This window comes from Equus przewalskii, chromosome 15, assembly GCF_037783145.1.
Source record: "Equus przewalskii isolate Varuska chromosome 15, EquPr2, whole genome shotgun sequence".
Taxonomy (NCBI): Eukaryota; Metazoa; Chordata; class Mammalia; order Perissodactyla; family Equidae; genus Equus; species Equus przewalskii.
In genome coordinates, this window is record NC_091845.1 from 38390605 (window position 1) to 38406401 (window position 15797).

The 15797-nt window shown below is 56.8% G+C and overlaps 1 protein-coding gene and 1 long non-coding RNA gene across 10 annotated transcripts in view; one reads left to right on the forward strand and one right to left on the reverse strand.

Annotated features, from left to right (window-relative positions):
- The window catches only part of CACNA2D2 (calcium voltage-gated channel auxiliary subunit alpha2delta 2), a 141178-nt gene that overhangs the window by 97481 nt on the left and 27900 nt on the right, over window positions 1-15797 (forward strand). For all 8 annotated transcript variants that reach the window (XM_070574941.1, XM_070574934.1, XM_070574935.1 and 5 more), the window contains exon 4: window positions 10762-10821. In XM_070574941.1, the coding sequence (XP_070431042.1) occupies window positions 10762-10821 (60 nt within the window). The remainder of the gene's footprint in view (window positions 1-10761; window positions 10822-15797) is intronic.
- LOC139075929 (uncharacterized) overlaps window positions 1-15797 on the reverse strand; it is a 51756-nt gene that overhangs the window by 5897 nt on the left and 30062 nt on the right. Inside the window, exon 3 of one of the 2 annotated variants that reach the window (XR_011526917.1) lies at window positions 1373-1508. The exons of the other annotated variant lie outside the window; for it this stretch is intronic. This is a non-coding gene — a long non-coding RNA (uncharacterized lncRNA). Of the gene's footprint in view, window positions 1-1372; window positions 1509-15797 lie in introns of those variants that run through there. 2 annotated transcript variants of the gene reach the window in all.

Sequence of the window (15797 nt, forward strand, 5' to 3'; positions counted from 1 at the left end):
AAAGCCACTGGACGGGAGGGTTCCATGGTCACCCAGGGCCAGGGACAGGTCAGGGGTCAGGATTTATGCATGGCAAGCCTAGGAGGTCTGGTTTGGCCAGCACCATGGTTCCATCTGAGCATGTGATGCAAGATGACAAACAAGCCTCAGGCAGACGGGAGGCCTGGCCCTAGCCTGGGATACCTCAGTGCAGGTCCAGGCTCTGCCTCTAAGTGGCATCATCACCTACGTGGTCCCTCCAGGCCTTGTGCAGTGGCCCCCAGCCTCATTGTCTCCACATTGAAGATAATGATCATCAAGCCTGGCCCTACCTATGTTGTGCTCAATGAGAGTGGCCTGGGCCAATTCTCCATGTCAAGGTCACATATTGCAGCCCTCTGAGCAGACCCATCCTGTCACTGTCCCCATCACTCAAGGTTATGCCAGAGATCATTCCTGGAGTGGGACCCAGAGGGGTAGGGTGGGACCCAAGTGTTTGCCCAAACCCTGTAGGCCACCTGCCCATCCCTTTCACTTCTATCCATGGTGCTGAAACTCTGGGCCCAACCTGCCCTGGGGTCCCTGTTGCCAAGTGGTTCAGGGGCTCCTTCCCTGCTGTCCTTGCTCTCTGACCCCTGCAACCCCTCTGACCCAGTGCAACCCAAGACTCCACCCCACACCCTCCCCCAGGACAGACAACAGTGGGGCTAGGGGCTCTTCCCCTCTGCCTGCCACCCCTAGCCCCGCCAGTGCCCCCTCAGGCACATTCTGGTGCCCCTCTGGCCCTGCCTCCCTCCTACTGTCCCACTCCCTCTCCCCCCCGAAGTTGGGCCTAATCAGAGCTAATCAGAAAATTATGAGCTGCCTGATTACTGATTAGATTCCTAATGTTAATAGAGTCGAGAAGGGCCCGCTCAGACTGTTTTTTAAGAAAAAGTATAAAAATAACATCATGGGAAGGGAGCACGGCGGCTGGGCAGGGGCTTGGGCTCTGCTGTCCTTGCAGGCAGGGGCTCAGGTTTTGCTGTTTTAGTTGGTAGGGGTCTCTCAGGCTCAGCTTTCAGGTGGAAATATATTTCATAGCAGAGGGGCCTTCTAGCACCTCTAAATTCTGCCAGTGAAGTTGCTACCTCAGGCAGCTCTTACTGCAAAGGCCTCTATCAAGTTCTGTACTCAGGACAGTGGGATTAAATTGCAGTGGGAAGATAAGTGGCATATAAAGAAGAACTTACACCACGTGCAAGCAGAGCCATGTCTGTACTGCTCCCTGACCTACTCAGGCCTACCACAGACCAGGCACACAGTAGGTGCTTAATAAGCATTTATTGACAGGAAAGAGGGAAGGTCATATCAACCCCTTCCCACTGGAACCACCACCCTCCCATGTTCTGTCCTTCAGCTGTGGTGGGATACAGTGACATCTGAGAAGGCTTCTTGGAGGAGGGTGTTTGAGCATCTCAGGAGAATGCACTGGTTTGGGGCCAGGGTAGGTGGTGCCACACTCCACAGGGATCCAACTCCTGGCTGACCTGGCCAGATGAGAGACCCACGTCCACCTCCTCAGCCTCTCCTTCCAGCAGGGCTCCAGTGGCTTTTTCTTCACTGACTTGGCACCAGCTGGGTGGGACTGGTAGAGGACATTGTTACGAGGTCCAGAGTGGGGCTGGGGTCCCAGTGAGAAGATGTCAGTGGTTCAGACCCCTGAGGCAACCTCTTAGACCCGTCTGTGTGGGGTGCCCTGTGAGGCCCATTCTCAGACTCAGCCTTACCCTACCCACACCTTTACCTCTGTGCCATCTTGGATCCCTCTAAGCAGGCAGATCCCTAAGGACACTTCCTAATACCCCCACTCCCACCTCATGACCATGGTGGACGCCTGTGCCAGCACTGGGGCTGCCCAGATCCATAAATCAAGTCTCTGCTCTTAAGAGACCACATCTTGGAGGGAGTCAGACACAACAGTGATGGACACACCACAGGGGATTCTGGAAACGCAGCCTGGTAGGGGCACCAGGCTTCCTGAAGGAGGTTGGCTGGGCACTGACTCCTGAAGGATGAGGAGGAGCAGGGGGATGGGGGGAGAAGCAAGGAAGGTCAGTCCAGGCCTAGGGCACAGCACAAGCAAGTGTAGGGAACCTAAGCATGGCAGGAGGGAAGAGTTCAAGGTCAGCATGGGGGGAGAGTAACAAGATTAGCAGGGCCAGGCCACACAGGGCCCTTAAAGGATGGCAACAGGAAAAGGAGGAGTGGTCGGGGCATCTAGGAAGCACTGGACAAGGGGCACAGAGGCCTTTGTGGGAGGCCTGAAAGTGTGGGGGCCTGAGACAGATGAACTCATGCTAAATGGCTTGGGTGGGAATCTGAAGTTGGGTTAGGAGGTTGCTCTGGAGGGGTCTGGTCTGGGGAGAAGGGGATCATGAGAGTAGGGGACTTTGGAGGGGAGCAGCTTCCCAAGGATGACCTTGGGGAAGTGATGGTCCAGTTTGGGTGGGGTTGGTTGAATAGGACACCCAAATGGACCCTTGGTCCCTGCCTGGGGCAGGGCTGGACTTGAGGCCAGGCCAGAGTACTGGGGGCAGTGGACAAAGGTGATACTGAGAAGGACAACTCATTGGCATGAGCTTCATGACCTGCAGGTCCACATCAAGCCAAGGTCAGAAATCCTAAGAGAGGAGCCGAGTTTGGGGGCAGCAGTCAAGAGCTCCCTGAGGTGAGGCTGAGAGAAGGGGCGACGCAGGCCCTGGGGCTGTTTCTCCAGTTTCCAGAGTGAGACTGCATCCTGCTCCTTGTCCATACCTTGTTCTCTGTCCACATCCCCACAGCCGAGGGAGAACCAAGGTGGGGTTCTTGTCCCCATTATACAGGTGAGAAACCAAGGACCAGAGAGATGAAAGCAATGCTTCCCAAATTACATGCTGGTCCAGTCACCAAGTCGTAGAGCTGAGGCCTCCCAGCCCCAAAGGCAAGGATATTGTCACAAACAAGCAACCACGACCACATGTGTGTGTCTCTAGAACATGGCCTGATCAGGGGAGAGGAGGCAGTGCGTGTTCCATGGTACACTTGAGTGTATAACACGCAATCCTGTTCCCCTAGCTAGAGAGTGGCTGACAGCCCTGGACCTGATACCCTCACCTGATGCTATCTGTGTATTTTTTAAAAGGATGAAAGAAACTTTGATGAATTGTACTGGGTCATCATTCAGAGGGAGGAAAACTGACAAAACTGGCAAATTTACGAGAAATTCCACCTGGCTCACCAGGGACTGATTCACCTGCAGAGATGTGCAGGTTTCATGCTGGGGACTGGGGGCAGTGCCAGCTAGGTCAGTGCATTTTCACCCATGTGAGCCCCCTCAGGGATTGTGCTGGGCAGGGCAGTACCTTGGAAGAAGCCCCAGCAGCCTCAGAGTCCACATGGCCCAGCCTTCGGCCACACTCTTAGGGCCTGGAGATGACTCCATGTGGTTGGGCTCTGAGGACACAGCCCAAATGCAGACCTGATGTTGTATGTTGGATTTATTGGCTTATTTCTCATCGGAGAACATCTCACAAGTCTGAAATTCAAGCCTCTGGGACACCAGGTTCCCCATCGCCATCTCCATCTTCATCACAACCACCCCTCACTTCTTCATATTTTTCCTGGGAAATTAAAACACAGGCTGCCCCTTGCAGGGAGGACCAAGGGGGCGCAGGAATGAATCCATAACCAAGCCCGAGATGCCCACAGGGAGTGAGCAAGCCCAGGCCCAGAGGTGGAGAGGCGGGTGCCCCCTCCAGAAAGGAACCACAACTCAAATGAGTTTTTCCATGTTACATGTATTCTGACCTTTTTTTTTTTAAGTAAAAAATCCATTTTACTAATTTTTTTTATCAGCTCATTGAGGGCATGTGCAGCTGGTGAGGGAAAAGGTCAGGGAGCCTGTCGCTGCCAACAACAGTGCGAGCCTCACATGGTGGCTTTCCCCGCTGAGGTGCCCTTTGCGGCCAGGAGTGGTTGTTATTTTCCCTGTGGTTTTGGCTTCTGAAATTTTGGTCTGGGGTTTGGGTGTTTGTTTTTCATTATTCTGGTGGTTGTTTTGTGTTTAAGCTGGAAGCATGGTTAATACAGAAAGGGTGGGTCAGATGTGTCATAGGACGGGATCCAAGTATATCCAGTATGGATGCAGGAAGGGGTGAAAGGAGGGGCCTGGGAGAGAAGGGGTGGAAAGGGTGGGAGGGCCAGGCCTAGCTGGTCCTGCCCAAGAGGTGCTGGTGTCAGCAGTGCACCTGACCAGAAGGCCTCTCCATCACTTGCCATGCTTAAGTCATGAGTCCTGGTTAGCCCACTCTGCCCATGCTGGTGAACTTTTCTTCATCCCTCAGAACCCACCTAAAGGGGATCGGGACAGGACCTGCCCTCAGGAGGTCATGGTGAGCAAGGTTGTGCCCATAACTCTCTGAGTGCATCACGTGCCATGGATGGCAGCAATCAAAGAGTCGTGGAAGCAGCCGTCACTCATGAGCAGGCACTGTCCGTCCATGGGTGCATCTCCCCCAGGCCACAAGTTGTACAAAAACGGGTCCAAGTTGGGATTCTCCTGGTCCCTGACTGTGACTGTACCTGCTTGGAGCAGGCAGTGGACAGACAAATGCCCACTCAGGCCAAGGTGGCAGGAAGGAGAGACCTACAGAGCCAGGCCCACCCACCCTGCCTGCATTCTATCCCTATTGTCAGCCCTGGGGCTCTAGCTCACTCCTTGCTAAGATGCATCTTGCTTCATTATTATGCAGATATTTTAATTATGCAGATATGTTTTTAGACAGTTTTAAATATGTATATTATTTACTCATTAGACCATAACAGCTCTGGAAATTGGAAATCTGTATTTAGTATCTATCAGTGCACAATACAGAGCTATTCCAGGGCCAGAAGGTGGGGAGGGACACAGGGTGGTGATGGCAGCAGGGCTGGGCTGGGCAGGGGTGCTGGTCACCCTGGGGCTTACCCCCTCCCAGGTCTGAGCCCAGTGACACCAAGGTTGCGGGGGGGGGAGGGACTCAGAGCAGCACCTGGGAGGCCAATTACTGATCCCCTCTCCTGGGGTAAAGGCAAAGGAACCATTCTGGGGAACAGGTGGAGGGCACCTGAGCCCAACTAGCTGGGCCCCACCTGGCTAAACCTGGTCCTTCCCTGGGACGTTCACTGTCCAACACCACTGGTAAACCTAGGTTTGATGCCCCTTCCACCACTTCCTCACTGGGGCCTGGGACGGTGGCACTAATGCTCTGAGCCTCAGTCCCCTCACCTGTAAAAGGAGGGGGAACAGAAGAATCCACCTCTCAGGTGTCTTGCTGGGGGTTGGGTGGGGAGGGCAAGAAAGAGACACAGTCTCCCACCAGTCGTTGAAGCCCTGACCCAGGGGTGGTGCCAGGGGTGGTGTCTCGTGTCATCTTGTCATCACTGCCTTCCTTGCAACCCTCCAGCAGTGTTCTCAGGGCATCTCCTCGTGCTGGGACTTTGCTGCCCCCAGCCTCCAGCTCAGAGCCCCCCATCACAGCTTCTACTGGGCTCAGCCCCAGTGGCCCAGATCTCAATATCCTGTGCCCCATGGGCTCAGGGCCTCTTATCCTAAGCCTCTCATATCCTCTTGGAAGAGGGAGTAGCTGTAACTAATTAAGACCAAAAAACTCATACAATCTTTCCCTCTGGGCTGTACAAAACAAATCCTATTTGATGGGCAGCTGCTCCCCAGGCCTTTTTGGACTAGACCAGCACTGGGGGGAGGGGCTCCCAGGTGAAAGGGTGCGGGGAGGAGCCAAGGAGAAGTGGGGGCACCCAGCCTGTGGGGAGGAGCCTGAGGGCTCCAGCCCCACCTCACCCTCCCAGCATGCAGTAGGGCCTTACCCTCCAGGTGCTGGCCTCTGAGGGGCAACCATCATGGCCCCAGGTCCCTTATCTCAGGGCATCGTCTGTCTCCACTCCACGGCAATTGAAAGACATTTAACTTAGTGAAATTTGAAGGTGTCTGTGGAGGGGCCTGCTCCCCAGGGGAGCTGTGTGCCCAGCCCAGCACATCACCTTCCTTCTCTTTCTTGCCTTTTCCTGTAAGAACAGTTTCCAGGGCTGAGGGAAATTGATTGTTAAGTGAAATTCTCTGATAATTGCCTCTGAAATGCCCACTGTTATTGTGATGGACTTGGCCATGAGCAGCCCTGCTCAGCAATCCCACCAGGGTTCCCCCCAACACCTTGGCCTTGATGGGGACATCGCGTGCCAGGCAAGCCACCATCAGCAACTTCATAGCAGTGTCACCCTCATAGGCAGCTCTAACCCTCCAGGATGTGATGAAGAAAAGAGGCTCAGAGACATTAAACCACACACATGGGGTCACACAGCTGGCTGACAGGGTCAGACTCAAGCCCAGGCCTCTGCCCAGGTTCAGAGACACTCTGACCTTGATTTAGCAGACATTCATTCTGCACCTACTGTGTGCCAGGAGCTGGGTTACTGTAAACTCCACAGCACCAGATATGGCCCCCACCAAGCTCAGAGCTCAAGGGAGAAAGCAGACAAGGCAGAGGGTTCTCTGAGTGCTGTGAAGGGGGCAGATGGGGCTTGTCAGGGCTCAGGGAGTGGTTGGGAAGAGAATGAGAACTAAACTAACCCCTCAGGGGTGAGGGAGTGAACCAGGCTAGAGGAGTCTGGGCAAGAGTGCACAAGAAGGGAGCAGGACGTGCAGGGAGCTGCAGAGCCAGAGACTCTCCAGGTGCCACTCAGGTGGCTCAGAGCCCAGAGCCCGAGCAGGGAGCTGGTCCTAGGGGAACAGGCACGCAGGTCTGGGGAGGGAGCATATCTCCCCCAGACAGGCAGGAGCCTGGAGATGGGACGGAACTGCGGCCCCACCTCTGTGCCTGCTCTGCTGGGACACTTGGTAGGTTATCCCTTCACTGCTGGGCCTCAGTTTCCTTCCCCATCCTGCTAGCCTCCATCCCATCAGGAGGGCCCAGGAGATGGGGGAGGGAAGCGCTAGGAGGAGGAACCTTGGGGCAGGGTTGGGGCAGAGCTGTGAGCACATCTCCATCAGCCCCCAAGCAGGCCTGACTGCTGTGGGCTCTGTGGAGGCAGGAGCCCCAGGCTCTGAGTGCTGACAGGGGACGGAGCCCGTGGACTGGACAAGGGCGAAAGGCGGCTTCCAGAGTAGGTAACACAGTCTGATAGGGCTGACTGAAATGAAGGGAGCCACGTTCCAGGCAGAAAGAGTGGATAACAGAGGAAGGCCCAGAAGTGGGCAAGAGCCTTGCGTGCTTGGAACCAGTGAGAGAAACCCCAGGGGACTGGTCCCTATGGGCAACTTCTGGGGGTTGGAGCAAGAGGGCTGCCAAGAACCTACCCACCCTCTGAGTGAGTACAGTTACTATCTCCAGTTTACAGGCTGGAAATTGAGGGTCCGGGGGCAAGTGACTTGGTCGAGGAAGTCAGGATTTGAACCCAAGGCTCCAGGGTCCAGGTCTGACCCACCTCATCAGGTCCCGGCCCTCCCACCTCTCATCCTCAGGCCTGACAGACCGCATGCAGCCACAGCCTGCCCTCTCCACCCCCCGTTCAGCTGCCTCGGCCCTTCCTCCCACACCTCCAAGCCTGTGTTTTTAGCAGTTTCCACACATCCAGCGCCCGGGGATGGACTGATTGATCTGTAACACCGAAAAAATAATAATGGCTTGATCGTTACTGAGGATTAAAAGTAATCCTTTCGCTGTGGCTATTGCAACTCTGTTATTCACGAGTCAGCGGCTGACCTGGGTCCTGGAGCCTAAGGGACTCCCTGAGTTCAAGAAGGCTGGGGGCTGGGGCCCCACCCCGGGTCTCCCTCATGTTGGCTACTAGGCTAGGGCACTAGAGGGACTGCAGCCCCCGTGTCCCTGGGGCCTCTGAATCCCAGGTCAGAGCTGAGCTATGAGAGGGTAAAGGAGCTTGCACTCCCAGCCAGCCGGGGACGGTGAGGGGGGAAGATGGCTCCTCTAGGCTGTGGCCCAGTTTGGAGACTTTAGCTACTGGCAGTTTGGTATTTGCAACTCCATCAACCCTGTGGCTTTTCTGCATCAAGAGAGCTGATGTAGTTGTTTCCACGCCCTGCCCCAGCCTCATCCCTGGTGAAGGAGCCCCACGTGAGCTCCAGGCCCACTCTGAGAAAGGTGGTGGGCCACCAGGTAAAGAAAAGGGGATGCAGTGACTGCCCAGGGCTCACCCCTCAAGCTGCAGCCCTGGGGGCTGCTCTCTAGGCTTCACTTCCTCATCCAGGCTAGATGCTGAGCTTGCATAGTAGGTGCTCAATTAACAGAGTGATAAGTGTTGTCAACCATACATGTCACATAGTACCGTCCTCTGCAGAAAGGCACGGCAAGCTCGTGAATCAGGGGCCTCACCCACTCTGGGAGTTGGGGTTGAGGTGGGGTATTTGTGGTTTAGGCCAAGAGGGGGCCCCAGGATGGAAAGAGAGGGACAGGAGTTGGGTGCAGGTGGGCCCCTCCGGGCCTCAAGAAAGCTTTGCTTTGTATATGCAGAGCCACAGGGAGGGGCGAGGGGCAGCCACATGATCACATCCACATTTTGAAGGCTCCAGGTGCTGTGTGGAGAATAGATGGCAAAATGCAAGAGAGGACATAGAAGCCTAGGGAGAATGGAGCCTGGCTGGGGATGAACAGTTGATAGTTTGAGTGATATCAAAGGTGAGATGGAGGAACAACGGTTCCAAGGTAGATGGACTTATTCCAAGAGGGCATGAGGTGAGCTGTGGTGGGCCTGAGGGCCACCCCAGCAGGGGTCTAGGAGCTCAAGAGGAGCCAGGATTGGAGGCAAGACATGGGAGGCGTCTGGTCCCTGGATTAGAGAGGCCTCTGGTCCCTGAAGCTGGATAAGGGGGTGGGGCCCACCAAGCAGGCACTGAAGTAACAGGTGGGCAGATGACAGAACCTACAGAAAAGACAGTTGGATATCAGGGAAGGGAAGCGGAAGCCAGGAGGAGCTCAGCATTGTGAAGTGAGGGGGTTTGACTTCCAGAGGGACTTTCCCGCCCTGCCCCCAGGACTCCCAGCCTCATAGCCTTCCCGGCATTCAGTGCTCTTGTCCTGAGGAGGAGGGGGAATGAGGCTCAGTGGGAGTGGGGGTGGCTCTGGACAGCCCAACTAACTGCCAGAGGTGGCATCCTGCCCCAGAGAGTGGAAGTCACAGCTCTGCAGGGAGTCCCACCATGCACCACCTCCCCCCTCACTGTTCATGCTGAGAGGGAGGAAAAGCTGGTCTCCCATGTCCTGACTCTTTTCCCCCTAATGGGCAGCTGCCGGGCCTTGTTAGAACCTCCCCTCTGGGGGCATGTGTCCTGAATACCAGGAGGCCAGGGCCTTTGAGTAGGGGCTCGACCCAGGAGGCAGGATGGTATGGAGCAGGGAGGGGACCAGAGCCCCTTCCCCACGAGAGCTGCTCTGTCCCTCACTGGGCATAATGGGCCCTGTGGAGTGTGCCTTCAGACCCTGGTCATGGGCTGAGCAAGGCAAAAGCAGTGATGGGGGCCAGGCTCAGGGGTCTGGCCCAACTCAGACTCACCCTGTGACCTCGGGCAGACTGCTCACCATCTCCATGCCTGGGTATCCTCATCTGAGGAGGACATGTCAGGCACATCGTGAACGGTGACAGGTAAACATGATGTGTCGCTGGCCTGGGGCCAGCTCGGCATGCAGTAGGTGGCCGGTTCGTAGTGACAGTTGTCATAACGATTAACAGGACTTCACTGCACTCAGTTCTGCGAGAGGCCCCAGAGGGCCGTCTTTGGGAGCCCCAAGACTTCCTGGAGAGACAGGATCCATGGAGGTGCAAAATGAGAATCTCTGGGCAGCCAGGGTTCAGACTCTGAGGGTGGCTGAGTACAAGTGCCTCCTCCAGGAAGCCTTCCCTGATGTCCCAAGTTCTCACAGCACTGAGCTTCCTCGAAGCACCTCAGCTACTCCTGCCTAGTTGTTCTGCCCAGTTATATGTCTGTTTCCCTCTCTGGACTGTGACAGGGCAGGGCTGGCTCTGCCACATCTCCACACATCAGCACAGTCAGGTGACAAGATGTGGGTTGGATGGACACACAACTGTGCTCACAGGGACAGGGGCCTCGATGGAGGAGGCTGCAGGAACCAGCCCCAAAGACAGGCCAGGCTTGTGTGGACGGAAGGCTTGGAGAGCCCTGCTGGGGAGAGGCTCAGGAAGCTGGGACAGGGACAGTGGTGGTGGGCCTGCATGGGCAGAGGTAGGCTGTGAGCGCCTCCTGCTGGGCCCTGAGCAAGCTGGGGGCAAAGGCATGTCAGCGAGCCTCTGTCACTTGTGGCAGCTCACCCTTGGCTGGGGAGGACCTTCTTCTTGGCGCTGGGGTGACACTGATTTGTGGAGGGTAGAGAGTGGCAGTGGGGCTTGGCTCCAGGGCCTGGGTCCTGCTATGTCCTGGGGTCCCCCTGCCATCCTGTGAGCAGGAGATGTGGCCAGGCTGAAGTACAAGGAGTCCCATGGAGATGCCACTCAGGTCACTTTGTGCAGGCTTCACCTTTCCACACCTGTGTGAACCCAGCTGTGGAGGTGGGAAACGTCCACACAGCAAGCTGGGGATTGTCTGGGCCAGGGAATCTCTGGGGTCTGGCAGGATGGGGGCAGGGAGTCCCTGAGTCAGCCTGGCCCCAGGGAGGGCTGGGGCTGGAGAAGGCTTTGGGCTGGGCAGGGGCAGGTGGCCTTCCCCAGCTTCTGAACTCCCTGTGCTCTGTCCCTCAGAAATTGGCCGATGCTGCAGAGAACTTCCAGAAAGCCCACCGCTGGCAGGACAACATCAAGGTAAGAATGGCAGTGCCCTCCCCAGCCCCTGGGACCTGCCCACCCCCAGCAAGGGTGGAGGTGGATGCAGGGGAGGGTGGAGGGGAGGCTGCCAGACCCACTGCAGGGGTACCAAGGGCTCTGCAGAGTGGAGCCAGGAACCTCTGTCCAACATTCAGTGAACATTTGAAGTCCCCCTGGTGCTGGGCACAGGGTGCAGATATGAGCCTCTCATTCCACCCCCAAGGGGCTATGGAGTGCCCTGTGAGCAGACAGTCTGCTCTTAAGTAATGCTCCCCAAAGTTGCTGTCACCTTGGTGGTTAAGAAGGTGCCCAGATTCCTTAGAGAACCCCTGGACAAAGAAGCCTCTTGACTCCAGGACTTTTCAGACTTTAATATGCTGACCTGGAAGAGACTTTGGGAGAAGGGGACTCTATCTGCTTCCTAGGACTTCCCTGAGCAGTAGCCTGTCTTCCAGGAGGCCCTCGGGCTGGGATCGGGGACCAGGCTTCCACAGCCACAAAAACCTCTCCTTCCACCAGCAGAGCTCAGAAGGAGCCCGGGTTCCAAAGGAGTGGAGGTGTGAGAAGCCGATATAGGACTCTTCTTGAGGGCAGAAGGGCCCAGAATGTGAGGGAGGGAAGGGAAGCCTCACTGACCCCCAGCCTCAAACCCGAGAGGCCTCACAACTTCAGGCAGCTGTGTTTGATTTGGGCTGGGTCTGGATACAGCTGCACCCTTTCTTTCAGGCTGACGTCTCAGAGGATCACAGTAAGCCAGAAGAGAGACTGAGGCAGGGTTCCTCTCAGACCTCAAGGAACCCCCAATACCAAGGGTGATGGAACCCTCAGGGACCAGACCAGTTGGCAGGGCCCACTGTGTCCTCTCCAGCTGCTCAGGTGTCTGGGCCATGCCTCCTGGTGGTCTCTGTGCTAAACACAGGGAGAGGCACCAAGAGCTGCCCGCTGTGACCCAGGGACCAATAAGGAGGGTGGAGGTGAGGCTTGATCACTCCCGCTCTGGGCCTGGCACATCTAGGAGGCAGGAGGGATCATTATCCCTATTTACCTGACGAGAACACTGAGGCACAGAGTGGTTAGAACTATCTGAGGTTACCTGTTGATGGTGGAGATCCACAGCTGGGCTGTCAGGTGCCAGGGGGTTCATGCCTATGATCCAGGCCCCCTAAATCTGTTCCCATCCCCCCAGGCCACCTTGAGCCCTGCCCCACCTTGCCCACACGATGGCATTCTTCCTTTGCTGCCTAGTGGGTGCTGGGGGCTGCCCTCAGGGAGCTCACATGGGGTTAGGGGGAACATGATTTTTTACAGTGAACACATAAATGAGCAGTGACTCCCGAACCCATCCCCCTCCCCAGGAGCTCGGGACTGGCCCTTTTTTCCCTCCTCATTCCAGCGCCACCACAGATCACTGGGCCCCATGCCTCCTTAGCTCCTTGATCAAAAATACAGCAGCAGCCACTTGCATTTACTCACCGCTCAGACCATGCCCCCACCTGCAGATAACCCCTGCCTGGCAACTCTCTTGCAAGGCCCAGCCCTGAGCCTGCACTCAGTACCCCAGGATCTGGCTCTTCCTGCCTCTCTTGTCAACCTCACACCTCCCTCCCCTCCTCCTGTCTCCAGCCACACTGAACACCTCACTCCAGGCCCCTTCCTGATCTCTCCACCCCGAATGCCCTCTGTTCCTCCTGGAGGCCCAGCTTGTCTGTCCCTTCCCAGTGAGGCTGCTCCCACTCCCCAGCCCATCAGCCCCTCCACCTTCTGGGCATCCAGGACCCTCAGCTCCTGCTCTGGCCCTTCTTTTGTTCCTGACAAATCTGCTTCCTCCCCCTGCCTCCCCCCAGCCCGACTCCCCCACCCCAGGATAGGTGTGCAGAGCAGGCGCAGGAGAGCCAGCAAAGGAATCAGGGAATGAGGGAATAAAAAGACCTGCCCTCAGCTTGGCTTTCTCTCCCTTCCAGTCCAGGCCCCAAACAGGAAGATGAAGAGGCTGCCTTGGCCCCAGACTTGTTTTTTCTTCCTGGCTTTGCACAAAAACCAAGATTTCCAAGGGACATCCTGCCAGACCCCTGACTCCTGATTTTCAGCTACTCCCTGAGACAGGAACAGCTTATCCCAGGCCAGAGTGGGCACCACAGGGCCTGCCAGGAAGGAGGGCCAAGGTCTCAGAGGCCTCCAGTGGGTGCTGAGACAGGTGCTGCTGGAGGACCTGCTCCCTACACACTGGGTCACACTCCCTGTGGGACCCAGCAAGGGCTTGTCCCTCTCTGGGCTTCAGTTTCCCCATTTGGCAAAGGACTGGCTGGCGTTGGTGCTACCTGTCAGCTCAGGTATGATGTGTGAGAGGGTTGGTCCACATGTCAGGCCACATAGGCACCAAGTCAGTTAGGATGTGGATGCATCTCTGGCCACACCAGGCCGTGGCCCCCGGGTGCTCCTGTCCTGAGATGAGGTGGAGTGGGCTCTGGCTGGCCCCCTCCTCCTGGCTTGACTTCAGACGCCCCCAGCTTGCGTGTGACCACAGGGACAGCTAGGCAGCCTTGTTTGCCCTATGCTCAGCACCCACACCCCCGTCCATCAGTCTGCCTGTCTGTCTGTCCCACTGGTATCTAGGGCAGGGTGGAGCTGTAGTGACGCCCTCCTTTCCAGCTGCAGGGTCAGGGCCCTACTCTTCCCCAGAAGCACTGCAGCTGCCCCCACCGCCAGGCTGAAAGGCATTAGTGCTAATGGTGGCCCATTAGCTGACACACCAGCCAGCCCTGCCTGTGCTGCCAGGGAGAGCTGGCAGCGGCTCCAGGTGGGGACTGTCCATGCCAGGTTGGGGGGTGGGGGGGATGTGGGGACTTGAGGCCGGAGAATAGATGGTGTTTTTGTCCCTTGAAACCACCCACCCTTGAAACCATGTCCTTCCCAATGACCTTCAGGAGGTGACCAATAAGGAGCCATGTTCCTCAGGAGAGGCACTCGGCCTGTGCCACAACCCCACCCTCGAACTCAGGCCCTTTACGCAAGGCAGGCCTTCTCCCGGGTCCTTACCTCCTTCTTCTGAAGGGTAGTGCCTCCCCATCTCCAGTTAATTCCCTAGGGCTCCTCTTTCTGGCCCCAACCCTCAGATTGACCCCCACTGCCCACAGCACCCACCGTTGGTGCCTCCATCACAGGTAGTTCCCAGTGCAGGCTGCCCCAGGCCAGTGTCCCCAGTGGGCTCATCTGTCTGCTCCACTCATGGCTTCTCTAGACTAGAAGCAGTTGGGCCTGACTCAGTGCTGTACAGCCAGGTGCCCTATGAACAGAGTGACCAGGAGCTAATGGGCCTCCGTCTTCTTACCTCTGAGAGGGGGAGGGTGGCACCCAGCAGTTCTGGGCAGAGGAGACGCTTGGCCTGTGAGACCAGACCGGAAGCCACTGCATGATCAGTAGGGTGTGGCCCTCCCTGTGTCAACAGCACACAGTAGGTCTGCATGCAGACCTCCGAGAAACAGACAATGGTGAACCCACATGCACACACACACACACACACACCATCCACACTGGCCTGGGTACTTGGAGGATCCTGGAATCTGCAGGGTCAGAGCTAGGACAAGAGAGCAAAGAGGAGATGTCTGGGCATGAAGCCCCCCTGCTCCCCTCCCTAGTCCCAGGCCATGACCCCACACACCTGGCCATGGCAGGAGCAGGGAACCTGTAGCCACAGCCTTGGCCGCAGCCCTTGGACACCAAGGAAACCATGGTCCTTGTTAGCAGGCAGCACCTCTCACAGCCCCTGCAGACAGGCAGCAGGTGCTCTGGTGCCCATAACACTTAGGGTAGATGAAGATGGCCTGCCTGCTGGACACTGTGCCTGGCGCCAGCACCTCAATGTGCCAGCATTATCTGCCATCTAAACTGCCACCAGGGAGGAGCTGGGCCAGGGCATGGGTGAGGGAGGCAGGAGAGGCCATTGGCCCCAAGACCTCAGTGCCACCCCCAGGGCCTGCAGGACACAGAGCCCTGCCCCGTGAATCTAATGGAGGAAGCAGCCCTACCTGGAAAGTCTGACGGGAGAGGTAGCTCTGCCTGGGAACCTAAAGGGAGGGCCATGAAAGCTGGTCCAGGCCAGAGGAGCTGGCTGGACGGACAGGTGGCCTCCTTGGCCTGAGAACTGCCCCAGCAATCAGGCTGGCTGCCTGCCTCTCTGCCAAGCCAGCGACAGACGGCTCTCTCAGAAACCAGTCCTCTTGGCTGAGCTGAATTGGTGGTGAGCCAGGGCAGGAAGGCCAAGCGTCCTCACTGGTGCAGCCGGGTAGCTGGCTTGGGCCCTGCACAGGGGCCTGGTGGTCAGGCGGCAGTCAGGACTTGCCAGGCCATGCTGCCACCTTTCACAGCACAAATGTAGATGCCAACAACCATTCCCCATGCTAACCCCATGCTCACTTCCTCACCCTCTTCCTCACCTGCCAACACCTCTTGTGCCCTCTCTTGGGCTCACTCCAGCTAAGGAGAGTATATACATCATCTATACAAGGACTGTGTGGCCTCCAGCCCCACCCCTCGCATGTCATCTATGTCCAGAAATCCTCATGGGGGGAGGGGCAGGTGTGTGAGTTCAGAGGGGATGAATCCCCCTACTCCCTGCCCAGTTCAAGCAAAACGGCCCCTAAAATATCTGTAACACAAGGGGGTGTTAGGGGTGTGGACCCCAGACTTTAAGGATGCCAATTTCACCCCAGCCATGGGGTTTCTTCCACATTCAGGCACCTCCCAGGACTGTGGAGTTATAGATATAAGGGGGCCCACCTGTGGGTAGGATTGGCTCTGACCTCTGGGGAGTCCCAGCTCCCTGTCCTCAGAGCACCCTCAGAGGATGGAACATCACACTCTTTTATTTTATTGACTTTATAAGTAGGAAATCAAGACCCTGAGGTAAAGCCTCATTGAGGCTAAGGGATTTAACAGCCATCCTTGTCTTATCGGTGAGATGGGGGTGACCCCTG